We start from the raw sequence: 25,404 nt of genomic DNA on the forward strand, positions 1-25,404 counted from the left end.
TGTAGTGTGTGTAGTGTGTGTAAGTAATCAACATGTATTGTCTGTGTGTTTCAGGGAGACTCCATTGGCCCATTGGTGTGTAGAGATGCACTAAGGGGAGTCGTGTTGTTTGCTGGAGGATGTGGTCGCTTCATGGTCGTTGTCCTGTTGGAAGGTGAACCTTCACCTCAGTCTGAGGTCCTGAGCGTCCTGGAGCAGGTTTTCATCAAGGATCTCTCTGTACTTTGCTCCGTTCATCTTTCCCTCGATCCTGACTAGTCTTCTAGTCCCTGCCGCTGAAAAACATCCCCCACAGCATGATGCTGCCACCGCCATGCTTCACCGTAGGGATGGTGTCAGGTTTCCTCCAGACGTGACGCTTGGCATTCAGGACAAAGAGTTCAATCTTGTTTCTCATGGTGTCATTTGTAAAAACCTGTTTTTGCTTTGTCATTATGGCGTATTGTGTGTATATCGATGAGGAAAGAAGGATATTTAACCCATTTCAGAATAAGGCTGTAAAGTAACAAAATGTGCAAAAAGTCAAGGGGTCTGAATACATTCCCGAAATATCCAAGTTTCATTCTAGACACCAGAAGTTTAAATGAAGGTCTATAGGTCCCCTTAACAGACCTTGTGCAAAAATTGGTAGAGACTTGTCAAATAAGTAACTGCTGCCAAAAGGTGACTCAAAGGTCAACCATGAGATTACTACGTACAATAGGCCTGTGACATATCTGTGATGACATGCATGGCTGCAAGAGAGATCTGAGCCCCAAGTGACAATCATTTACAGGAGGAAGAAAACGTTCTGCAACATGGGAGAGGAGAAAACCGGTTGCTCCTTGGTCCCCTCCTATTTCCACCATGCTGGCTGTAAGCCATGCCTAATAGCTCCACCCACTTACTTGCATTACGCCTGCTGTTGGAGTATAATAATACTGGGAAGACAGGAACAGGCTCAGAAAGAAAGAGAACGAGAGAGCGAGAGACAGACAGAGAAAGAAAGACAGAGAGAGAAAGACGGTGAGAAAGAGAGAGAGACAGAGAGAGAAAGAGAGAGAGAGAGAGAGAAATGGACGGAGAGTGCAACACACGAGGGGTCAGGAGGAGATGAATAGATCTACCCAACGGACCCATGGACCTTTTTGACCTCTCACCCCTGCAGCGATTGGCTCTCCTGGGTAAAGAAAACACTTTAACTTTTCCAACTAACTCATACTCAAAACCATTTAGTTTTTTTTGCTCAGGCACAACAAGCAGATTCCACTAATCAACTCATCATAGACAAAAACTAAAAAGTGCCTCCATTTTTGGGTAACAAGGCAACGTGCAGACCCTCACCCCTGGAGGAACAATGGTCAACACTGCTGCCATATCTAAGTAGACAGACAGTAGAGTAACCATGGTTATGTAGAGACAGTAGAGTAGAGACAGTGGAGTAACCATGGTTATGTAGAGACAGTGGAGTAACCATGGTTATGTAGAGACAGTTGAGTAGAGACAGTAGAGTAACCATGGTTATGTAGAGACAGTAGAGTAACCATGGTTATGTAGAGACAGTAGAGTAACCATGGTTATGTAGAGACAGTAGAGTAACCATGGTTATGTAGAGACAGTAGAGTAACCATGGTTATGTAGAGACAGTAGAGTAACCATGGTTATGTAGAGACAGTGGAGTAACCATGGTTATGTAGAGACAGTAGAGTAGAGACAGTAGAGTAACCATGGTTATGTAGAGACAGTGGAGTAACCATGGTTATGTAGAGACAGTAGAGTAGAGACAGTAGAGTAACCATGGTTATGTAGAGACAGTGGAGTAACCATGGTTATGTAGAGACAGTAGAGTAACCATGGTTATGTAGAGACAGTAGAGTAACCATGGTTATGTAGAGACAGTAGAGTAACCATGGTTATGTAGAGACAGTAGAGTAACCATGGTTATGTAGAGACAGTAGAGTAACCATGGTTATGTAGAGACAGTAGAGTAACCATGGTTATGTAGAGACAGTAGAGTAACCATGGTTAAGTAGAGACAGTAGAGTAGAGACAGTAGAGTAACCATGGTTAAGTAGAGACAGTAGAGTAACTGTGTGTGGTAGACCATGTTTATTATTTATTGCTTGTTATTTGTGTATCTGTCGTAGTGTTGTGGCAGGGCCTGGCGTTGGGACTGAACTGCTCTGCCTTGTGGTACCAAGTGGAGCGGAGAGACGGGGACAGGGCTGTGACCTGGATCCAGGCCAGGCGGTTCTGTCAGAGGTACATTTACATTTGAGTCATTTAGTAGATCCTCTTATCCAGAGACACAATCAGTGTCAGGAAGAGAAAAAAAGAAAATGTAAGTGTATTTTTTTAAAACATTTTTTACACAGTAAGTTGCACTGTAAAATTAAACCAAAGATGCAGATGCCAGATTTAGCCAGTAGGAGTGACCAAAATAAACATACCCAGGGTCTTTTCTCAATTAGATTCACTCAACACCTCCATCCTCTCTCCTCCGTCCTCTCTGGCATCCTTGTTGGGTTTTTTAAAAAGTCAAAGGTATTCGAGGAAGAGGGAAGGTGGATAGAAAATGCGCTTGTATGAAATGAGACTCTCCTTCTCCAATTGCGTGTCGTCAGGCAAATGACGTTCGCAGGGTGGAATCCCCCCCAAAAAAACGAATTTAGCTAGCTGTGCAAAACATTTTATAGATTTAAAAAGTAGTATATCATTTAAATGTTTGCATACTTTTCTACTTTGAGAAAACAATAGCTGATTCAAAGTGGTGTGGGAAGGACTCAGTTTGGATCATAGAGAATGATAGAGATCTCTAAAAGGCTGCATTAGCATGGGAACCGCCATTGAGGGCTTCCACCATTTTAAAGTAGTCAACTGGGTGGGACAACCAACTTAATTTCCTGATTCCTCCTGGTGACCCTGTTGGAGTCATGTCAGCCAATGGCGAAGAAGAAAACGGACTACTTCAAAACGGAGATAGCCTCAACGGTGCTGCCCATACTGTCACAGAGGCTATAATGTAAGAGATACAAAGATGAGTCATCTGTCTACCTATCTAAAGGAGACTATCGCGGAGGGGAGCACCGTCTTCTGTTGGCCTGCTAACAACACTTTCCTCGACCCCATATCGGTATCCAGGTCACGGAAGAGAGAGAGAGAGAGAGCAGAAGGACGGACCTTTGCCCGAATGTGTCTCAATTTAGAATAAACAAAGGATGTATTTATTTCTACCTGTGGTAACATAGGCACTACATTGACCTGGCTGTCCTAAGCACCCAGGACCAGTACCAGTTTCTTCTGCAGACCATGGCTGGTGACAGGGAAACCTTCTGGTTGGGTCTGCAGCCCCACACTGCCCCTGGTGGCTGGGGGTGGAAGTGGGTGGATGGCCAGGGGCTAAGCTACGATCGCTGGTACATAAAGAATCCTGGACCTGGACTCTGTGGTTGTCTGGAGACCAGCCTCAAAGGGGAGAATAAACTGCTGTCGAGATCCTGTGGCGAGACCGCGGAACGACATGGTTTCATCTGCCAAGGTGAGTGAGGACGACTGACAGTTTTAATAATCAGTCCCTATTCACTCCCTACTCCTTCCCCTTGGGTCGAAAGAGAGTACATAGAAGCCTTACTGTAACCTGTACCTTATTACTGTACGGTATATGATCTGCAATGAGGTGAAAGCAATGTGTTAGATGCTCCTCAAAGAAGTAGAGAGAGAATGGGTCTAGAGCAGTGAAATGACTGGCTGAATCACTGTTTCCATTGGCCTAGAAAGCCAGCATCCCGGAATTGCCTGTTGATGTTGAGACTTGGTGTTTTGCGGGTACAATTTAAAGAAGCTGCCAGGTGAGGATTTGTGAGGCATCTGTTTCTCAAACTAGACACTCTAATGTACTTGTCCTCTTGCTCAGTTGTGCACCGGGGCCTCCCACTCCTCTTTCTATTCTGGTTACAGCCAGTTTGCGTTGTTCTGTGAAGGGAGTAGTACACAGCGTTGTATGAGATCTTCAGTTTCTTGGCAATTTCTCACATGGAATAGCCATCATTTCTCAGAACAAGAATAGACTGACGAGTTTCAGAAGAAAGTGCTTTGTTTCTAGCCATTTTGAGCCTGTAGCCGAACCCACAAATGCTGATGCTCCAGATACTCAACTAGTCTAAAGAAGGCCAGTTTTATTGCTTCTTTAATCAGAACCACAATTTTCAGCTGTGCTAACATAATTGCAAAATGGTTTTCTAATGACCAATTAGCCTTTTTAAAATGATAAACTTGTATTAGCTAACACAACGTGCCATTGGATCACAGGAGTGATGGTTGCTGATAATGGGCCTCTGTACGCCTATGTAGATAATCCGTTCCCAGCTACAATAGTCATTTACAACATTAACAATGCCTACACTGTATTTCTGAGCAATTTGATGTTATTTTAATGGACAAACATTTTTGCTTTTCTTTCAAAAACAAGGACATTTCTAAGTGACCACAAACTTTTGAACACTAGTGTATATCTATTGAATTGACATTTATATCTATTGAATTGACATTTATATCTATTGAATTGACAGGCGCTGTACCCCCTGAGCGGCTAAAGGCGGAGTCTGAAGGCACTGATCATGTGATTGTGCATTGGGACACGCCCCCTCTGATGCAGACAGCTGATCATAGCTACAGAATCACCACATGTAGCTTCCAGCATCACCCTCATCTTTCTCTCCTCCACCCTTCTCTCCCTCCTCGCCACACCCCTCCTCTTTTCCTCTGTCCTTCCCACCACGCCCCTCACCCTACCACCTCGTGTTGCCTCCTCCACCTCCCCTGCTCCAACAGCTCCACCTCCCACTCAATCCGGATCTCTGGCCTAACCCCGGGAACCCAGTACACCGTCAGTGTTGCCACAGTGATCACGCGCCCAGATCCTGTCACCGGCGACAACGTCACCACCGACAGTGACCCGGTCACGGTGACCATCACAACAATAGGTGAGTGTGACACCATAAGGATGTGTGTTACAGGTCTCTTCTCTCCACTAGGGGGAGGTGGTGGGTAATATGGATGTGTGTTACAGGTCTCTTCTCTCCACTAGGGGGAGGTCGGTAATATGGATGTGTGTTACAGGTCTCTTCTCTCCACTAGGGGGAGGTGGTGGGTAATATGGATGTGTGTTACAGGTCTCTTCTCTCCACTAGGGGGAGGTGTGTAATATGGATGTGTGTTACAGGTCTCTTCTCTCCACTAGGGGGAGGTCGTGGGTAATATGGATGTGTGTTACAGGTCTCTTCTCTCCACTAGGGGGAGGTGGTGGGTAATATGGATGTGTGTTACAGGTCTCTTCTCTCCACTAGGGGGAGGTGGTGGGTAATATGGATGTGTGTTACAGGTCTCTTCTCTCCACTAGGGGGAGGTGGTGGGTAATATGGATGTGTGTTACAGGTCTCTTCTCTCCACTAGGGGGAGGTGTTTAATATGGATGTGTGTTACAGGTCTCTTCTCTCCACTAGGGGAGGTCGGTAATATGGATGTGTGTTACAGGTCTCTTCTCTCCACTAGGGGAGGTGGGTAATATGGATGTGTGTTACAGGTCTCTTCTCTCCACTAGGGGGTGGTGGGTAATATGGATGTGTGTTACAGGTCTCTTCTCTCCACTAGGGGGAGGTGGGTAATATGGATGTGTGTTACAGGTCTCTTCTCTCCACTAGGGGGAGGTGGTGGGTAATATGGATGTGTGTTACAGGTCTCTTCTCTCCACTAGGGGAGGTGGTGGGTAATATGGATGTGTGTTACAGGTCTCTTCTCTCCACTAGGGGGAGGTGGTGGGTAATATGGATGTGTGTTACAGGTCTCTTCTCTCCACTAGGGGGAGGTGGTGGGTAATATGGATGTGTCTTACAGGTCTCTTCTCTCCACTAGGGGGAGGTGGGTAATATGGATGTGTGTTACAGGTCTCTTCTCTCCACTAGGGGGAGGTGGGTAATATGGATGTGTGTTACAGGTCTCTTCTCTCCACTAGGGGGGGAGGTGGGTAATATGGATGTGTGTTACAGGTCTCTTCTCTCCACTAGGGGGAGGTGGGTAATATGGATGTGTGTTACAGGTCTCTTCTCTCCACTAGGGGGAGGTGGGTAATATGGATGTGTGTTACAGGTCTCTTCTCTCCACTAGGGGGAGGTGGGTAATATGGATGTGTGTTACAGGTCTCTTCTCTCCACTAGGGGGGGAGGTGGGTAATATGGATGTGTGTTACAGGTCTCTTCTCTCCACTAGGGGGAGGTGGGTAATATGGATGTGTGTTACAGGTCTCTTCTCTCCACTAGGGGGAGGTGGGTAATATGGATGTGTGTTACAGGTCTCTTCTCTCCACTAGGGGGAGGTGGTGGGTAATATGGATGTGTGTTACAGGTCTCTTCTCTCCACTAGGGGAGGTGGTGGGTAATATGGATGTGTGTTACAGGTCTCTTCTCTCCACTAGGGGAGGTGGTGGGTAATATGGATGTGTGTTACAGGTCTCTTCTCTCCACTAGGGGAGGTGGTGGGTAATATGGATGTGTGTTACAGGTCTCTTCTCTCCACTAGGGGGAGGTGGTGGGTAATATGGATGTGTGTTACAGGTCTCTTCTCTCCACTAGGGGGAGGTGGTGGGTAATATGGATGTGTGTTACAGGTCTCTTCTCTCCACTAGGGGAGGTGGTGGGTAATATGGATGTGTGTTACAGGTCTCTTCTCTCCACTAGGGGGAGGTGGTGGGTAATATGGATGTGTGTTACAGGTCTCTTCTCTCCACTAGGGGGAGGTGGTGGGTAATATTGATGTGTGTTACAGGTCTCTTCTCTCCACTAGGGGGAGGTGGTGGGTAATATGGATGTGTGTTACAGGTCTCTTCTCTCCACTAGGGGGAGGTGGTGGGTAATATGGATGTGTGTTACAGGTCTCTTCTCTCCACTAGGGGGTGGTGGGTAATATGGATGTGTGTTACAGGTCTCTTCTCTCCACTAGGGGGAGGTGGTGGGTAATATGGATGTGTGTTACAGGTCTCTTCTCTCCACTAGGGGGAGGTGGTGGGTAATATGGATGTGTGTTACAGGTCTCTTCTCTCCACTAGGGGGGTGGTGGGTAATATGGATGTGTGTTACAGGTCTCTTCTCTCCACTAGGGGAGGTGGTGGGTAATATGGATGTGTGTTACAGGTCTCTTCTCTCCACTAGGGGGAGGTGGTGGGTAATATGGATGTGTGTTACAGGTCTCTTCTCTCCACTAGGGGAGGTGGTGGGTAATATGGATGTGTGTTACAGGTCTCTTCTCTCCACTAGGGGAGGTGGTGGGTAATATGGATGTGTGTTACAGGTCTCTTCTCTCCACTAGGGGAGGTGGTGGGTAATATGGATGTGTGTTACAGGTCTCTTCTCTCCACTAGGGGGAGGTGGGTAATATGGATGTGTGTTACAGGTCTCTTCTCTCCACTAGGGGAGGTGGGTAATATGGATGTGTGTTACAGGTCTCTTCTCTCCACTAGGGGGGAGGTGGGTAATATGGATGTGTGTTACAGGTCTCTTCTCTCCACTAGGGGGAGGTGGGTAATATGGATGTGTGTTACAGGTCTCTTCTCTCCACTAGGGGAGGTGGGTAATATGGATGTGTGTTACAGGTCTCTTCTCTCCACTAGGGGGAGGTGGTGGGTAATATGGATGTGTGTTACACGTCTCTTCTCTCCACTAGGGGAGGTGGTGGGTAATATGGATGTGTGTTACAGGTCTCTTCTCTCCACTAGGGGGAGGTGGTGGGTAATATGGATGTGTGTTACAGGTCTCTTCTCTCCACTAGGGGGAGGTGGTGGGTAATATGGATGTGTGTTACAGGTCTCTTCTCTCCACTAGGGGGAGGTGGTGGGTAATATGGATGTGTGTTACAGGTCTCTTCTCTCCACTAGGGGGAGGTGGTGGGTAATATGGATGTGTGTTACAGGTCTCTTCTCTCCACTAGGGGGAGGTGTGTAATATGGATGTGTGTTACAGGTCTCTTCTCTCCACTAGGGGGAGGTCGGTAATATGGATGTGTGTTACAGGTCTCTTCTCTCCACTAGGGGAGGTGGGTAATATGGATGTGTGTTACAGGTCTCTTCTCTCCACTAGGGGGAGGTGGGTAATATGGATGTGTGTTACAGGTCTCTTCTCTCCACTAGGGGAGGTGGTGGGTAATATGGATGTGTGTTACAGGTCTCTTCTCTCCACTAGGGGAGGTGGTGGGTAATATGGATGTGTGTTACAGGTCTCTTCTCTCCACTAGGGGAGGTGGTGGGTAATATGGATGTGTGTTACAGGTCTCTTCTCTCCACTAGGGGAGGTGGTGGGTAATATGGATGTGTGTTACAGGTCTCTTCTCTCCACTAGGGGAGGTGGTGGGTAATATGGATGTGTCTTACAGGTCTCTTCTCTCCACTAGGGGGAGGTGGGTAATATGGATGTGTGTTACAGGTCTCTTCTCTCCACTAGGGGGAGGTGGGTAATATGGATGTGTGTTACAGGTCTCTTCTCTCCACTAGGGGGGAGGTGGGTAATATGGATGTGTGTTACAGGTCTCTTCTCTCCACTAGGGGAGGTGGGTAATATGGATGTGTGTTACAGGTCTCTTCTCTCCACTAGGGGGGAGGTGGGTAATATGGATGTGTGTTACAGGTCTCTTCTCTCCACTAGGGGGAGGTGGGTAATATGGATGTGTGTTACAGGTCTCTTCTCTCCACTAGGGGGGAGGTGGGTAATATGGATGTGTGTTACAGGTCTCTTCTCTCCACTAGGGGGAGGTGGGTAATATGGATGTGTGTTACAGGTCTCTTCTCTCCACTAGGGGGAGGTGGGTAATATGGATGTGTGTTACAGGTCTCTTCTCTCCACTAGGGGAGGTGGTGGGTAATATGGATGTGTGTTACAGGTCTCTTCTCTCCACTAGGGGAGGTGGTGGGTAATATGGATGTGTGTTACAGGTCTCTTCTCTCCACTAGGGGAGGTGGTGGGTAATATGGATGTGTGTTACAGGTCTCTTCTCTCCACTAGGGGAGGTGGTGGGTAATATGGATGTGTGTTACAGGTCTCTTCTCTCCACTAGGGGGAGGTGGTGGGTAATATGGATGTGTGTTACAGGTCTCTTCTCTCCACTAGGGGGAGGTGGTGGGTAATATGGATGTGTGTTACAGGTCTCTTCTCTCCACTAGGGGGAGGTGGTGGGTAATATGGATGTGTGTTACAGGTCTCTTCTCTCCACTAGGGGAGGTGGTGGGTAATATGGATGTGTGTTACAGGTCTCTTCTCTCCACTAGGGGAGGTGGTGGGTAATATGGATGTGTGTTACAGGTCTCTTCTCTCCACTAGGGGAGGTGGTGGGTAATATGGATGTGTGTTACAGGTCTCTTCTCTCCACTAGGGGAGGTGGTGGGTAATATGGATGTGTGTTACAGGTCTCTTCTCTCCACTAGGGGGAGGTGGGGTAATATGGATGTGTGTTACAGGTCTCTTCTCTCCACTAGGGGGAGGTGGTGGGTAATATGGATGTGTGTTACAGGTCTCTTCTCTCCACTAGGGGAGGTGGTGGGTAATATGGATGTGTGTTACAGGTCTCTTCTCTCCACTAGGGGAGGTGGTGGGTAATATGGATGTGTGTTACAGGTCTCTTCTCTCCACTAGGGGAGGTGGTGGGTAATATGGATGTGTGTTACAGGTCTCTTCTCTCCACTAGGGGAGGTGGTGGGTAATATGGATGTGTGTTACAGGTCTCTTCTCTCCACTAGGGGAGGTGGTGGGTAATATGGATGTGTGTTACAGGTCTCTTCTCTCCACTAGGGGGAGGTGGTGGGTAATATGGATGTGTGTTACAGGTCTCTTCTCTCCACTAGGGGGAGGTGGTGGGTAATATGGATGTGTGTTACAGGTCTCTTCTCTCCACTAGGGGGAGGTGGTGGGTAATATGGATGTGTGTTACAGGTCTCTTCTCTCCACTAGGGGGAGGTGGTGGTAATATGGATGTGTGTTACAGGTCTCTTCTCTCCACTAGGGGGAGGTGGTGGGTAATATGGATGTGTGTTACAGGTCTCTTCTCTCCACTAGGGGGAGGTGGTGGGTAATATGGATGTGTGTTACAGGTCTCTTCTCTCCACTAGGGGGAGGTGGTGGGTAATATGGATGTGTGTTACAGGTCTCTTCTCTCCACTAGGGGGGAGGTGGGTAATATGGATGTGTGTTACAGGTCTCTTCTCTCCACTAGGGGAGGTGGGTAATATGGATGTGTGTTACAGGTCTCTTCTCTCCACTAGGGGGAGGTGGTGGGTAATATGGATGTGTCTTACAGGTCTCTTCTCTCCACTAGGGGGAGGTGGGTAATATGGATGTGTGTTACAGGTCTCTTCTCTCCACTAGGGGGAGGTGGGTAATATGGATGTGTGTTACAGGTCTCTTCTCTCCACTAGGGGGGGAGGTGGGTAATATGGATGTGTGTTACAGGTCTCTTCTCTCCACTAGGGGAGGTGGGTAATATGGATGTGTGTTACAGGTCTCTTCTCTCCACTAGGGGGGGAGGTGGGTAATATGGATGTGTGTTACAGGTCTCTTCTCTCCACTAGGGGGAGGTGGTGGGTAATATGGATGTGTGTTACAGGTCTCTTCTCTCCACTAGGGGGAGGTGGGTAATATGGATGTGTGTTACAGGTCTCTTCTCTCCACTAGGGGGAGGTGATGGGTAATATTGATGTGTGTTACAGGTCTCTTCTCTCCACTAGGGGGAGGTGGTGGGTAATATGGATGTGTGTTACAGGTCTCTTCTCTCCACTAGGGGGAGGTGGTGGGTAATATGGATGTGTGTTACAGGTCTCTTCTCTCCACTAGGGGGAGGTGGTGGGTAATATGGATGTGTGTTACAGGTCTCTTCTCTCCACTAGGGGGAGGTGATGGGTAATATTGATGTGTGTTACAGGTCTCTTCTCTCCACTAGGGGAGGTGGGTAATATGGATGTGTGTTACAGGTCTCTTCTCTCCACTAGGGGGAGGTGGGTAATATGGATGTGTGTTACAGGTCTCTTCTCTCCACTAGGGGGGAGGTGGGTAATATGGATGTGTGTTACAGGTCTCTTCTCTCCACTAGGGGGGAGGTGGGTAATATGGATGTGTGTTACAGGTCTCTTCTCTCCACTAGGGGGAGGTGGTGGGTAATATGGATGTGTGTTACAGGTCTCTTCTCTCCACTAGGGGGAGGTGGTGGGTAATATGGATGTGTGTTACAGGTCTCTTCTCTCCACTAGGGGGAGGTGGTGGGTAATATGGATGTGTGTTACAGGTCTCTTCTCTCCACTAGGGGAGGTGGTGGGTAATATGGATGTGTGTTACAGGTCTCTTCTCTCCACTAGGGGGAGGTGGTGGGTAATATTGATGTGTGTTACAGGTCTCTTCTCTCCACTAGGGGGAGGTGGTGGGTAATATGGATGTGTGTTACAGGTCTCTTCTCTCCACTAGGGGGAGGTGGTGGGTAATATGGATGTGTGTTACAGGTCTCTTCTCTCCACTAGGGGGTGGTGGGTAATATGGATGTGTGTTACAGGTCTCTTCTCTACACTAGGGGGAGGTGGTGGGTAATATGGATGTGTGTTACAGGTCTCTTCTCTCCACTAGGGGAGGTGGTGGGTAATATGGATGTGTGTTACAGGTCTCTTCTCTCCACTAGGGGGTGGTGGGTAATATGGATGTGTGTTACAGGTCTCTTCTCTCCACTAGGGGGAGGTGGGTAATATGGATGTGTGTTACAGGTCTCTTCTCTCCACTAGGGGGAGGTGGGTAATATGGATGTGTGTTACAGGTCTCTTCTCTCCACTAGGGGGAGGTGGGTAATATGGATGTGTGTTACAGGTCTCTTCTCTCCACTAGGGGGAGGTGGTGGGTAATATGGATGTGTGTTACAGGTCTCTTCTCTCCACTAGGGGGAGGTGGTGGGTAATATGGATGTGTGTTACAGGTCTCTTCTCTCCACTAGGGGAGGTGGTGGGTAATATTGATGTGTGTTACAGGTCTCTTCTCTCCACTAGGGGGAGGTGGTGGGTAATATGGATGTGTGTTACAGGTCTCTTCTCTCCACTAGGGGGAGGTGGTGGGTAATATGGATGTGTGTTACAGGTCTCTTCTCTCCACTAGGGGGAGGTGGTGGGTAATATGGATGTGTGTTACAGGTCTCTTCTCTCCACTAGGGGGAGGTGGTGGGTAATATGGATGTGTGTTACAGGTCTCTTCTCTCCACTAGGGGGTGGTGGGTAATATGGATGTGTGTTACAGGTCTCTTCTCTCCACTAGGGGGAGGTGGTGGGTAATATGGATGTGTGTTACAGGTCTCTTCTCTCCACTAGGGGGAGGTGGTGGGTAATATGGATGTGTGTTACAGGTCTCTTCTCTCCACTAGAGGGAGGTGGGTAATATGGATGTGTGTTACAGGTCTCTTCTCTCCACTAGGGGGAGGTGGTGGGTAATATGGATGTGTGTTACAGGTCTCTTCTCTCCACTAGGGGGCGATGGTGGGCAGCAGGTGGTTGCCATGGTACTGAGTGTGGTTAAGTTCATCTATTTGGCTGTCTTGCTCTGCGTACTTTACCTCATCCTGAAGAGAAGTGAGTCTGACCATGGATCAATCACTCTATCAAATAAATCTATCGATCAATCAAACTGGCCAGCTAGCCGATTGACCAATCAATCAATCAATCAATCAATCAAAAGTGAGGTTTCAGGCCATGCTCACACTCCATGTCCCTGTCTCTAGATGCTGTCCAGGCTCCTGAACCTGATCTGGAATCAGAAGAACTCCCTACTGAAGAAGAATACATTTTAGACATGGTTAAAACTGGTCCTAGATCAGTTGAATTCCCTAATGAAGAATGCATTGTTGAGCTACCACCTGAAGAATAATGCGTTGTCTTACTAGAACTGGTCCTAGATCAGTGGCGCCCCCTTCTGGAGAATGCATTGTTGAGCTGCCACCTGACTAGAACTGGTCCTAGATCAGAAAACAGCAGCTCTACCTGCCAAATCTACCAGCTTTTGTTGATAGTACAAAGTTTAATGGAGAATATGAATACAAGCTGCAGACAGTATGTGTTATTAGTCTTGATACATACTTATAAGCAAAATAGTTTAATCTGAACAAGATATACCTGTTTAAGTATAAGTTTTAGAAAAATATCGATACACACTTAAGTGCAAAGTAGATTTTTATTATCGACTAGGAATTCATGAGAAGGATTGAGAATGAGTTAAGCTGCCTCTTTAATAAACAGGTTAGAAAAATTGGTATTTTGACCTCAATATGCCATTTCGAAAATTATTTTATTTATTTATTTAACTTTTTACAACACATTGTCAGTAGTCATGATTTTCATGCTGGGCATGGAAACATGTTTCCTCCTTATGCATATAGATAGGAGAAATGTACATTAGTTGTATGTCATAAAGTATGCATATTACAAGCACGAAATATAGCCTTAGTTCCCAAATGGCACCCTATTCCCTACATAGTGCACTACTTTATACCAGAGCCTTATGGCACCCTATTCCCTATATAGTGCCCTACGTAGCAAAAAGGGTGCCATTTGAGATGCAAACAAAGGGAAATAACAAGTGAAATGTGAAAAGCCCATGAAAATGATTTCGCATTTGTCTTTATGATTTAGCTTTCTGTCTGAATTGTTTAGCTTTTTGTACAAATTATTTAGCTTTTTGTACAAATTATTTAGCTTTTTGTACAAATAATTTAGCTTTTTCTTCAAATTATTTAGCTTTTTGTACAAATTATTTAGCTTTTTGTACAAATCATTTAGCTTTTTGTTCAAATTATTTAGCTTTTTGTACAAATTATTTAGCTTTTTGTACAAATTATTTAGCTTTTTGTAGACATTATTTAGCTTTTTGTACAAATTATTTAGCTTTTTCTTCAAATGATTTAGCTTTTTGTACAAATTATTTAGCTTTTTGTACAAATTATTTAGCTTTTTGTACAAATTATTTAGCTTTTTGAACGATTGACTTTATTGTTGACATGTTGTCTCTACTATTGGTGAAAAGGTTATCTTCAACAGACCGTATGAGTGGCCTAACAGCCTAACAGTGTGACAGGGTACTTCTATATTAGAAATTTAACAGTAAAGTAACTTTTTGTGTTCTGGAAGTGACTGAGTTTCATTTGTACTGCTCAAATACTACTTTAGTCAATAAATAAACTCTTGTTTATCGCATTGTTATCGTTCGTTTCGTCTCTTTTTTACACATTCAGAAAATTATTGACAGTCAAAAAGCTGCGAAGATTGAGGGAACACATGGAACATTTTCCTTCCACTTTCCCTCCACACACATATGACCTGATCGAAGGTATTAGATTAATGCCCCACGGGCCTGCCCCACGGGCCTACCCCGGGTCAACTGGGTTGGCGTTGGAACCGGGCTGCCTCCTGGGCGTGAGCCAGGTGCCCGTTTTGACCCACGGCAAAACGGGCGACTCAAATCAAATTTTTTGGGTCACATATACACGGTTAGCAGATGTTAATGCGAGTGTAGAGAAATGCTTGTGCTTCTAGTTCTGACAGTGCAGTAATATCTAACAAGTAATCTAACAATTCCCCAACAACTACCTAATACACACACATATCTAAAGGGATGAATGAGAATATGTACATATAAATACATGGATGAGCGATGGCTGAGCGGCATAGGCAAGATGCAGTAGATGGTTTAAAATACAGTATATACATATGATGTGAGTAATGTAAGATATGTAAACATGATTAAAGTGTCATTATTTAAAGTGGCATTGTTTAAAATGACTAGTGATCTATTTATTAAAGTGGCCAGTGATTGGTTCTCAATGTAGGCAGCAGCCTCTCTGAATTAGTGATTGCTGTTTAGCAGTCTCATGGCCTTGAGATAGAAGCTGTTTTTCAGTCTCTCGGTCCCAGCTTTGATGCACCTGTACTGACCTCGCCTTCTGGATGGTAGCGGTGGAACAGGCAGTGGCTCGGGTGGTTGTTGTCCTTGATGATCTTTTTGGCCTTCCTGTGACATCGGGTGCTGTAGGTGTCATGGAGGGCAGGTAGTTTGCCCCTGGTGATGCGTTGTGCAGACCGCACCACCCACTGGAGAGCCTTGCGGTTGAGGGCGGTGCAGTTGCCGTACCAGGCGGTGATACAGCCTGACAGGATGCTCTCGATTGTGCATCTGTAAAAGTCTGTGAGTGTTTTTGGTGACAAGCCAAATTTCTTCAGCCTCCTGCGGTTTAAGAGGCACTGCTGCGCCTTCTTCACCACACTGTCTGTGTGGGTGGACCATTTCAGTTTGTCTGTGATGTGTACGCCAAGGAACTTAAAACTTTCCACCTTCTCCACTGCTGTCCCATCGATGTGGATAGGGGGCTGCTCCCTCTGCTGTTTCCTGAAGTCCAGGATCATATCCTTTGTTTCGTTGACGTTGAGTGAGAGGTTGTTTTCCTGACACCACACTCCGAGTTCCCTCACCTCCTCCCTGTAGACTGTCTCGTCGTTGTTGGTAATCAAGCCTACTACTGTTGTGTCGTCTGCAAACTTGATGATTGAGTTGGAGGTGTGCATGGCCACGCAGTCATGTGTGAAAAGCAAGTACAGGAGGGGGCTGAGCACGCACCCTTGTGGGACCCCAACCTTCACCCACAAGTGTATTACCCCTGCACGTAGTGCAATCAATATGCTGATAGAATTTAGGAAGCCTTGTTCTCAAATTTTCTTTGTTAAAATCCCCAGCTACAATAAATGCAGCTTCAGGATATATGGTCTCTAGCTAACATAGAGTCCAGTGAAGTACCTTGAGGGCCGTCTTGGTGTCTGCTTGAGGGGGAATGTACACAGCTGTGACTATAACTGATGAGAATTCAAATGCCGGTTAAATGGCCGGCATTTGATTGCAAGGAATTCTAAATCGGGTGAGCAGAAGGACTTGAGTTCCTGTATGTTGTTATGATTACACCATGAGTCGTTAATCATGAAGCGTACACCCCCGCCCTTCCTCTTCCCAGAGAGGTGTTCATCTCTGTCGGCGCGATGCATGGAGAAGCCCGATGGCTGAAATGATTACGACAACATATCCCGAGAGAACCATGCTTCCGTGAAACAGAGAATGTTACAATCTCTGATGTCTCTCTGGAAGGCAAACCTTGTTCGAATTTCATCTACCTTGTTGTCAAGAGACTGGACATTGGAGAGTAGTATATGGGCGATGTGCTGCAATAGTTTATGTGTCGGGGGGATAGGGTCAGTCTGTTATATCTGGAGTATTTCTCCTGTTTTATCGGGTGTCCTGTGTGAATTTAAGTATGCTCTCTCTTTTATTTATTTATTTCTCTCTCAGAGGACTTGAACCCTAGGACCATGCCTCAGGACTACCTGGCCTGATGTCTCCTTGCTGTCCCCAGTCCACCTGGTGGTGCAGCTGCTCCAGTTTCAACTGTTCTGCCTGCGGCTATGGAACCCTGACCTGTTCACCGGACGTGCTACCTGTCCCAGACCTGCTGTTTTCAACTCTCTAGAGACAGCAGGAGCGGTAGAGATACTCTCAATGATCGGCTATGAAAAGCCAACTGACATTTACTCCTGAGGTCCTGACCTGTTGCACCCTCGACAACCACTGTTATTATTATTATTTGACCCTGCTGGTAATTTATGAACATTTGAACATCTTGGCCATGTTCTGTTATAATCTCCACCCGGCACAGCCAGAAGAGGACTGGCCACCCCTCATAGCCTGGTTCCTCTCTAGGTTTCTTCCTAGGTTCTGGCCTTTCCAGGGAGTTTTTCCTAGCCACAGTGCATCTACACCTGCATTGCTAGCTGTTTGGGGTTTTAGGCTGGGTTTCCGTACAGCACTTTGTGACATCAGCTGATGTAAGAAGGGCTTTATAAATAAATTTGATTGATTGATTAATTGATGTGCACGTCTACAGGCCTGTCTACAGAGCCTGACCAGGAAGGAAGCCACTCCGTCTGCCCCTTCTGCGACGGCGTTGTTTTGGGTCGGCTTCTGGGATTTGGTGGTGGTTCGAACAGAGGATCCACTTGTTGGTAAGTTGACGTCACTCTTTTATCCAATAGTTCTTCCCGGCTGTATGTAATAAGACTTAAGATTTCCTGGGGTAACAATGTAAGAAATAATAGATAAAAAAAAAAAAAAAAATACTGCATAGTTTCCTAAGAACTCGAAGCGAGGCGACCATCTCTGTCAGCTCCATCTTGCTTGACAAAAGTGAAGTAGGTTAAGCACATGGAGTCGGATTCCGTCGTAGCTAAATTCTTTGCTTGAGAAAATTTGTTTTTGCTGTTTCTTTTTCATAATTTTGATTGAAACCAATCACGGTAAGGTACTTAAAAAACTCTCAAGGATCGGAGCCTTTTTTTTCCATTTTCACCTAAAATGACAAACCCAAATCTAACTGCCTTGTAGCTCAGGACCTGAAGCAAGGATATGCGTGTTCTTGATACCATTTGAAAGCAAACACTTTGAAGTTTGTGGAAATTATGAAATTAATGTAGGAGAATATAAACCCCTGAGATCTGGTAAAAGATAATACATAGAAAAAAAAACATACTGTCACGGCTGTTCAAGGGATCGGACCAACGCGCGGCATGGTCGTAGTTCCACATATTTATTTATTTTATTTATTCCGTGAAACGTTTGCAATACACCAAAATACTTGTAACAACAAAACAACAAACCATGACGCAGAGAAAATAACACTACTCAAAAATTAACAACCCACAAACACAAATGGAAAAACCTCCTACATAAATATGATCTCCAATTAGAGACAATGAGAACCCGGCTGCCTCTAATTGGAGATCATCCCAACAACCCCAACATAGAAATAGAAACCTAGAAAAACAACATAGAAACAGATAACAAGAAAACCACCCAAAAACACCCCCTGTCACGCCCTGACCTACTCTACTATAGAAAATGACATCTTACAAGGGTCAGGACGTGAAACATGCGTTTTTTTATTTTTATTTTTTCATCATCTTTGAAATGCATGGGAAAGGCCATAATGTATTATTGCAGTTTAGGCACAATTTATATTTTGGCCACTAGATGGCAGCAGTGTATGCGCAAAGTTTTACGCTGATCCAACGAACCATTGTATTACTGTTCAAAATGTTGTATCAAGTCTGCCCAAATGTGCCTAATTGGTTCATGTAATTGGTACATGACTGTGCACTCTCCTCAAACAATAGCATGGTATTATTTCTACTGTAAATTTGACTGTGACATCAATCCCGTAGAGGTTTTAATTGTTACCCAGAAATTATTTGATATTGAGATTTAAAAAAGCGGCTGCATTGGACCTTTAAGTAGTCTATACTAGTCCTATCAAACATCATGCTGCAGATAGCCTGCTCTATGCCAGGTGAGGTTAGGTCATTTTATGAGGTCCATATTCCTCATTCTTGGAGAGCTGTTTGTCTAGGTAACATGCAATTACCATAGCTCTGTCATGTACACAGATGTAAGAGTTTATGGGCATTTCTCATCGCCCACACTGTTAACACCATGCAGTTACTATAACCTGATCCTCTGTCGCCATGTGTACTGTTGCTACTTCACACCAACCAAATAGGCTGTTGGGGCCTCCTACGTGTGTGTGTGTGTGTGTGTGTGTGTGTGTGTGTGTGTGTGTGTGTGTGTGTGTGTGTGTGTGTGTGTGTGTGTGTGTGTGTGTGTGTGTGTCGGTGTGTGTGTGTGTGTGTGTGTGTGTGTGTGTGTGTGTGTGTGTGTGTGTGTGTGTGTGTGTGTGTGTGTGTGTGTGTGTGTGTGTGTGTGTGTTCGTGTGTGTGTCGGTGTGTGTCGGTGTGTGTGTGTGTGTGTGTGTGTGTGTGTGTGTGTGTGTGTGTGTGTGTGTGTCGGTGTCGGTGTGTCGGTGTGTGTGTGTGTGTGTGTGTGTGTGTGTGTGTGTGTGTGTGTGTGTGTGTGTGTGTGTGTGTGTGTGTGTGTGTGTGTTCGTTGTGTGTGTGTGTGTGTGTGTGTGTGTGTGTGTGTGTGTGTGTGTGTGTGTGTGTGTGTGTGTGTGTGTGTGTCCGTCTGTGTCTGTGTGTGTGTCAGTGTGTGTCGGTGTGTGTGTCGGTGTCTGTGTTTGCGCTCTGAATGTGGCCAGCAGAGGGAGTTAGAGTAATGTAATCCAGCAGAGGGAGTTAGAGTAATGTAATCCAGCAGAGGGAGTTAGAGTAATGTAATCCGGCAGAGGGAGTTAGAGTAATGTAATCCGGCAGAGGGAGTTAGAGGAATGTAATTGAACTGCTGTTGTCCTGGCAGGTCCCTGGTTACGTGAACCACACGGCAGAATGACTGGATACACTGACACCAAACAGGGAGATAATAGCTAAGTAACATCTTAAGGTAAAGTCTCTTATTCACTATTTTAAAATAAGTAGTCTAGAACGTTTGCTGAAGTGCAAATGCGAGTGAAGAATGTACATGATCCAGTCTGATTCTCCAGTCTGATTATCCAGTCTGATTTATTGCCACCTACTTTAACTGGACTGTCACTTTTCATTTACTGTAACACGTTGTCAATATCAGGGATCCATAACAGCATGTAGTAGTTCTATTAATCTCAGATTAAGCACAAGGTACTCGATATTCAGTCAATGTGTAAAAATCACTGTGACTTGACTTGTTCCTTTTAGCTCCTAATGGAGCGAAGGGCTGCGTGGTTTAATGTGAACTCCCCGTTAAAGGAGAGATTCCTCTGGCCCGAGAAAACCCTGGAAACCTGGACTGGGAGGTAAAAGGAGTCCTGAGTTGACGGAAACGAGAGCTGCAACATCTGGCAATTATTTTTAATTGACCTTTATTTAACTAGGCAAGTCAGTTAAGAACAAATTCTTATTTACAATGACGGCCTAGGAACAGTGGGGTTAATTGCCTTGTTCAGGGGCAGAACGACAGATTTATACCTTGTCAGCTCGGGGATTTGATCTTGTGACCTTTCGGGTTACTGGTCCAACGCTCCAACCACTAGGCTATGCTGTGGTTAACCCAACCCAACCCAGGGTTAGTTTTATGGTTGGCCCCTTGGATGGGTCTGACTCTGAACCCAACCCAACCCAGGGTTAGTGTTATGGTTGGCCCCTTGGATGGGTCTGACTCTGAATCCAACCCAACCCAGGGTTAGTGTTATGGTTGGCCCCATGGCTGGGTCTGACTCTGAACCCAACCCAGGGTTAGTGTTATGGTTGGCCCCTTGGATGGGTCTGACTCTGAACCCAACCCAACCCAGGGTTAGTGTTATGGTTGGCCCCTTAGATGGGTCTGACTCTGAACCCAACCCAACCCAGGGTTAGTGTTATGGTTGGCCCCTTGGATGGGTCTGACTCTGAACCCAACCCAACCCAGGGTTAGTGTTATGGTTGGCCCCTTGGATGGGTCTGACTCTGAACCCAACCCAACCCAGGGTTAGTGTTATGGTTGGCCCCTTGGATGGGTCTGACTCTGAACCCAACCCAGGGTTAGTGTTATGGATGGCCCCATGGCTGGGTCTGACTCTGAACCCAACCCAGGGTTAGTGTTATGGTTGGCCCCTTGGATGGGTCTGACTCTGAACCCAACCCAACCCAGGGTTAGTGTTATGGTTGGCCCCTTGGATGGGTCTGACTCGGAATCTGGAGTTATTGTTATGGTTGGCCCCTCAGAGCGCTGTTCCATCCCTGGGCGGGAGGGAGTTTTGGTTGCTTGCCCATCTCTTGAGATGTGGGGAAATCCCATGTGGTTTCTCAGAAGCCGCAGCGGAAAAGGCTTCTCCAGGCCCTCTGCGGGAACAAGTGCACCGTCAGGGGTTTTGTCTTTACAGTTTGAGTACTGTGCAGGCTCAGTCAGACGTTTTTCTCTGATGTGGAGAAAGAAAGTTCACTGGGTTTCCCAGGTACCCGTTGAAACCTATCTTACTTCGGTTCTGAAAGTGTTTGTGATGGGAAAAGCTACAGGGGTATGGTATCAGTATATCTGTCCATTATCAAATCACATTTTATTAGTCACATACAGTTTCCAGCAGCCACAGAATATGCAGTGAAATCCATGTGTGTCTGTGCTAACTCCCTCAACATTGCAGTACAATAAATCCATATCGATATTAAGAGTCAAATAAAAAATAAAAAAATGTATAGTAGAAGTAGTATAAATAATAATAAACTGAGGATTTTTATTTATTTAATCCATTTTAGAATAAGGCTGTAACATAACAAAATGTGGGAAAAGTCAAGGGGTTCTGAATACTTTCCGAAGACGCTGTAAATAATGAACGTGCTATGACAAGTACGACTTTATTTGCTAATATAAAGTGGCTAGTGTCGCGCAGGTGTTTCGAGATTCCACGTCTATTTGCCACGTGCGACAGGTGTAAAACAGTACAGTTCAATTCTTACCTCTTTCCCACAGTGCAGTGATAATAATAATATAGAATAATAATATAGAATATAGAATAATAATAATATAATAAGAATAAAAACCACACAAGAACTACGACGAGAATACAGAAACACATATACAGGACAGTGCCACTACCTTATTCAATGTCCAGGGGTACTGGAGTGGTTGGTTATACACGGTCAGTACCTTATTCAATGTCCAGGGGTACTGGAGTGGTTGTATAGACGGGTCAGTACCTTATTCAATGTCCAGGGGTCCTGGAGTGGTTGTATAGACGGGTCAGTACCTTATTCAATGTCCAGGGGTCCTGGAGTGGTTGTATAGACGGGTCAGTACCTTATTCAATGTCCAGGGGTCCTGGAGTGGTTGGTTATACAGGTCAGTACCTTATTCAATGTCCAGGGGTCCTGGAGTGGTTGGTTATACAGGTCAGTACCTTATTCAATGTCCAGGGGTCCTGGAGTGGTTGGTTATACAGGTCAGTACCTTATTCAATGTCCAGGGGTCCTGGAGTGGTTGGTTATACAGGTCAGTACCTTATTCAATGTCCAGGGGTCCTGGAGTGGTTGGTTATACAGGTCAGTACCTTATTCAATGTCCAGGGGTCCTGGAGTGGTTGGTTATACAGGTCAGTACCTTATTCAATGTCCAGGGGTACTGGAGTGGTTGGTTATACAGGTCAGTACCTTATTCAATGTCCAGGGGTACTGGAGTGGTTGAAGTGTAACGTCTGTGTCCAACTCAAACACCTAGATCCCCTGAACGCAGCTCACTCTCCAGCTCCCAATCACCTGAATTCTAATCACCTGTTCACACACCTGTATGTCATTATCACACACTATTTAGTTCAGTTCTTTGCACCCTGTCATTGTGAGGTATTGTTCGTTTTGTGACACACGTCTTTCGGTATGCTGTTTGTCCTGTGATTTAATCCTCCTGTGTATGATAGGATTTTGCCTGCCTCACTAACGACGCCTTTTGCCTATTCCCTGCCTGTACTTTAGCCTATCGGATTTCCTGTTATCAACCTCTTGCCTGATCTCCCGGGCTACATTACTAGCCTTTTCCCTGCCTGTACTGTTGCCTTTTTGGACCCTCTGTGTATGACCTTCTGCCTGCCCCTGGACACAGCTACCTGGCTCCTCCAGTGTATGACCTTCTGCCTGCCCCTGGACCCAGCTACCTGCCTCCTCCTGTGTATGACCTTCTGCCTGCCCCTGGACCCAGCTACCTGCCTCCTCCTGTGTATGACCTTCTGCCTGCCCCTGGACCCAGCTACCTGCCTCCTCCTGTGTATGACCTTCTGCCTGCCCCTGGACCCAGCTACCTGCCTCCTCCTATGTATGACCTTCTGCCTGCCCCTGGACCCAGCTACCTGCCTCCTCCTGTGTATGACCTTCTGCCTGCCCCTGGACCCAGCTACCTGCCTCCTCCTGTGTATGACCTTCTGCCTGTCCCTGGACCCAGCTACCTGCCTCCTCCTGTGTATGACCTTCTGCCTGTCCCTGGACCCAGCTACCTGCCTCCTCCTGTGTATGACCTTCTGCCTGCCCCTGGACCCAGCTACCTGCCTCCTCCTGTGTATGACCTTCTGCCTGCCCCTGGACCCAGCTACCTGCCTCCTCCTGTGTATGACCTTCTGCCTGTCCCTGGACCCAGCTACCTGCCTCCTCCTGTGTATGACCTTCTGCCTGTCCCTGGACCCAGCTACCTGCCTCCTCCTGTGTATGACCTTCTGCCTGTCCCTGGACCCAGCTACCTGCCTCCTCCTGTGTATGACCTTCTGCCTGTCCCTGGACCCAGCTACCTGCCTCCTCCTGTGTATGACCTTCTGCCTGTCCCTGGACCCAGCTACCTGCCTCCTCCTGTGTATGACCTTCTGCCTGCCCCTGGACCCAGCTACCTGCCTCCTCCTGTGTATAACCTTCTGCCTGTCCCTGGACCCAGCTACCTGCCTCCTCCTGTGTATGACCTTCTGCCTGCCCCTGGACCCAGCTACCTGCCTCCTCCTGTGTATGACCTTCTGCCTGTCCCTGGACCCAGCTACCTGCCTCCTCCTGTGTATGACCTTCTGCCTGCCCCTGGACCCAGCTACCTGCCTCCTCCTGTGGTCCTTTACAATAAACACCTGCTGCTCCCTGCGCTTCAAACCAGCTCTCTGTCTCCCATCGTGTTCATTACAGAAGTGGGTTTAATACATAAAACGTGACTGGTAGTGTAAACAGGGCTGAAAACTGACTGGTAGCAGGAATATATAAATACTGATGGTAATATATACAGTGTGTCACGCATGTGTGTGGGAACGGACCAAGGCGCAGCGTGAATATCGTTCCACATATTTTATTATAATGTGAAACTATGCAAGACATACAAAACACAAACCGTGACGACAGAGGTGCAGCATGCACTAACTCAAAATAATCTCCCACAAACACAGGTGGGAAAAACAACTACTTAAATATGATCCCCAATTAGAGACAACGATGACCAGCTGCCTCTAATTGGGGATCATACAAAAACCCCAACATAGAAAAATAAAACTAGAATACCCCCCCCCAGTCACGCCCTGACCTACTCTACCATAGAAAATAAGAGCTCTCTATGGTCAGGACGTGACACAGTGAGTATACCAAACATTGGATGGGAAAATACATCTTTTACATTGTTGCCTTTTGAAATAAAGGCACCACCTAGTGTTGACAGAGAGCTTTTAATTAGCATATATCTCCATACATCATTATCACACAGCTTTTTAATTAGCATGTATCTCCATACCTCATTATTACACAGCGTTAGTTAGCATATCTCCATACCTCATTACACATCTTTAATTAGCATATATCTCCATACCTCATTACACAGCTTTAATTAGCATATATATCCATACCTCATGACACAGCTTTAATTAGCATATATCTCCATACCTTATTACACATCTTTAATTAGCATATATATCCATACATCATTATCACACAGCTTTTTAATTAGCATGTATCTCCATACCTCATTATCACATAGCTTTTAATCAGTATATCTCCATACCTCATCACACAGTTTATTTATCCCCCATTTCTTCAAATGACAAAAATACCAAATTCTTGTGCAGGTCACCCAGAGTATGAACCCCCACTCAGAAGCATATCTTGGTCTATGTAGACTTTTTGATCCTTGTATGTAATTGACAATCACACTGCCCTAGAATGGCCTAGAATTGGATTGATGTCCTGTATTTCTGTATCATTGGCTCTTTTTTGGGGATAGAATATATAACGTCCTAAAGGAGCTGTCAAACCACTTTCCAAACCACTTGTCAAACCACTTTCCAAACCACTTGTCAAACCACTTTCCAAACCACTTGTCAAACCACTTTCCAAACCACTTTCCAAACCACTTGTCAAACCACTTTCCAAACCACTTGTCAAACCACTTTCCAAACCACTTTCCAAACCACTTGTCAAACCACTTTCCAAACCACTTGTCAAACCACTTTCCAAACCACTTGTCAAACCACTTTCCAAACCACTTGTCAAACCACTTTCCAAACCACTTGTCAAACCACTTTCCAAACCACTTTCCAACCCATCTCACCTCAACATCCTCTCCACCAGTGCTGACCCGCATCCACCTGCAATTGCTCATAACCCATCCGCAACTGCCGTGCTATATGTGATATTGAAAATCTGCTTTAAACCTAATTTCCGATAATTCGATAGGCTATTTGTTAGTCATCTTGTCTACAAATAGATACATGCAGCTTCTCTTCTGTCATTACTTGTTGTTTTGGAAGACGAAATCAACCGTTGCTCACCAGAATAATGTCATAAATCAATACAATGAACGCTTCAATCTAGTAGACATTGGTAAAGCTTTCTCTGTCATCTCTGCTTCTTTCATGGAGCAAAGACGTTTAGGGACCGGGGAGAAAGTGTAATAACAAAAAAAAAAGTTTGATTTTCTGTGCAAAATGTCCAAATGACAT

The 25,404-nt window shown here is 46.0% G+C and overlaps 1 protein-coding gene across 1 annotated transcript; it reads left to right on the forward strand.

Moving 5' to 3' along the window:
* Nucleotides 1–906: 906 nt before the first annotated feature.
* Nucleotides 907–14,224, forward strand: LOC106585929 (uncharacterized). The gene is made up of 6 exons (XM_014172671.2): nt 907–1,163; nt 2,127–2,241; nt 3,228–3,517; nt 4,548–4,961; nt 12,506–12,607; nt 12,757–14,224. The coding sequence occupies exons 1-6, from the start codon at nt 1,118–1,120 to the stop codon at nt 12,900–12,902; spliced, it is 1,113 nt and encodes a 370-aa protein (XP_014028146.2). The 5' UTR covers nt 907–1,117; the 3' UTR covers nt 12,903–14,224.
* Nucleotides 14,225–25,404: the final 11,180 nt, after the last annotated feature.

The sequence above is a fragment of the Salmo salar genome, chromosome ssa24 (genome assembly GCF_905237065.1).
Source record: "Salmo salar chromosome ssa24, Ssal_v3.1, whole genome shotgun sequence".
Taxonomy (NCBI): domain Eukaryota; kingdom Metazoa; phylum Chordata; class Actinopteri; order Salmoniformes; family Salmonidae; genus Salmo; species Salmo salar.

What these genes read in the sequence shown, in the direction of transcription:
- LOC106585929 (XM_014172671.2), top strand. Translation starts at nt 1,118, where the DNA reads ATGGACCTTTTTGACCTCTCACCCCTGCAGCGATTGGCTCTCCTGG. An exon ending in GCAGCGATTGGCTCTCCTGG is followed by an intron (nt 1,164 to 2,126) that starts GTAAAGAAAACA and finishes TATCTGTCGTAG; the next exon opens with TGTTGTGGCAGGGCCTGGCG. An exon ending in GCCAGGCGGTTCTGTCAGAG is followed by an intron (nt 2,242 to 3,227) that starts GTACATTTACAT and finishes GTGGTAACATAG; the next exon opens with GCACTACATTGACCTGGCTG.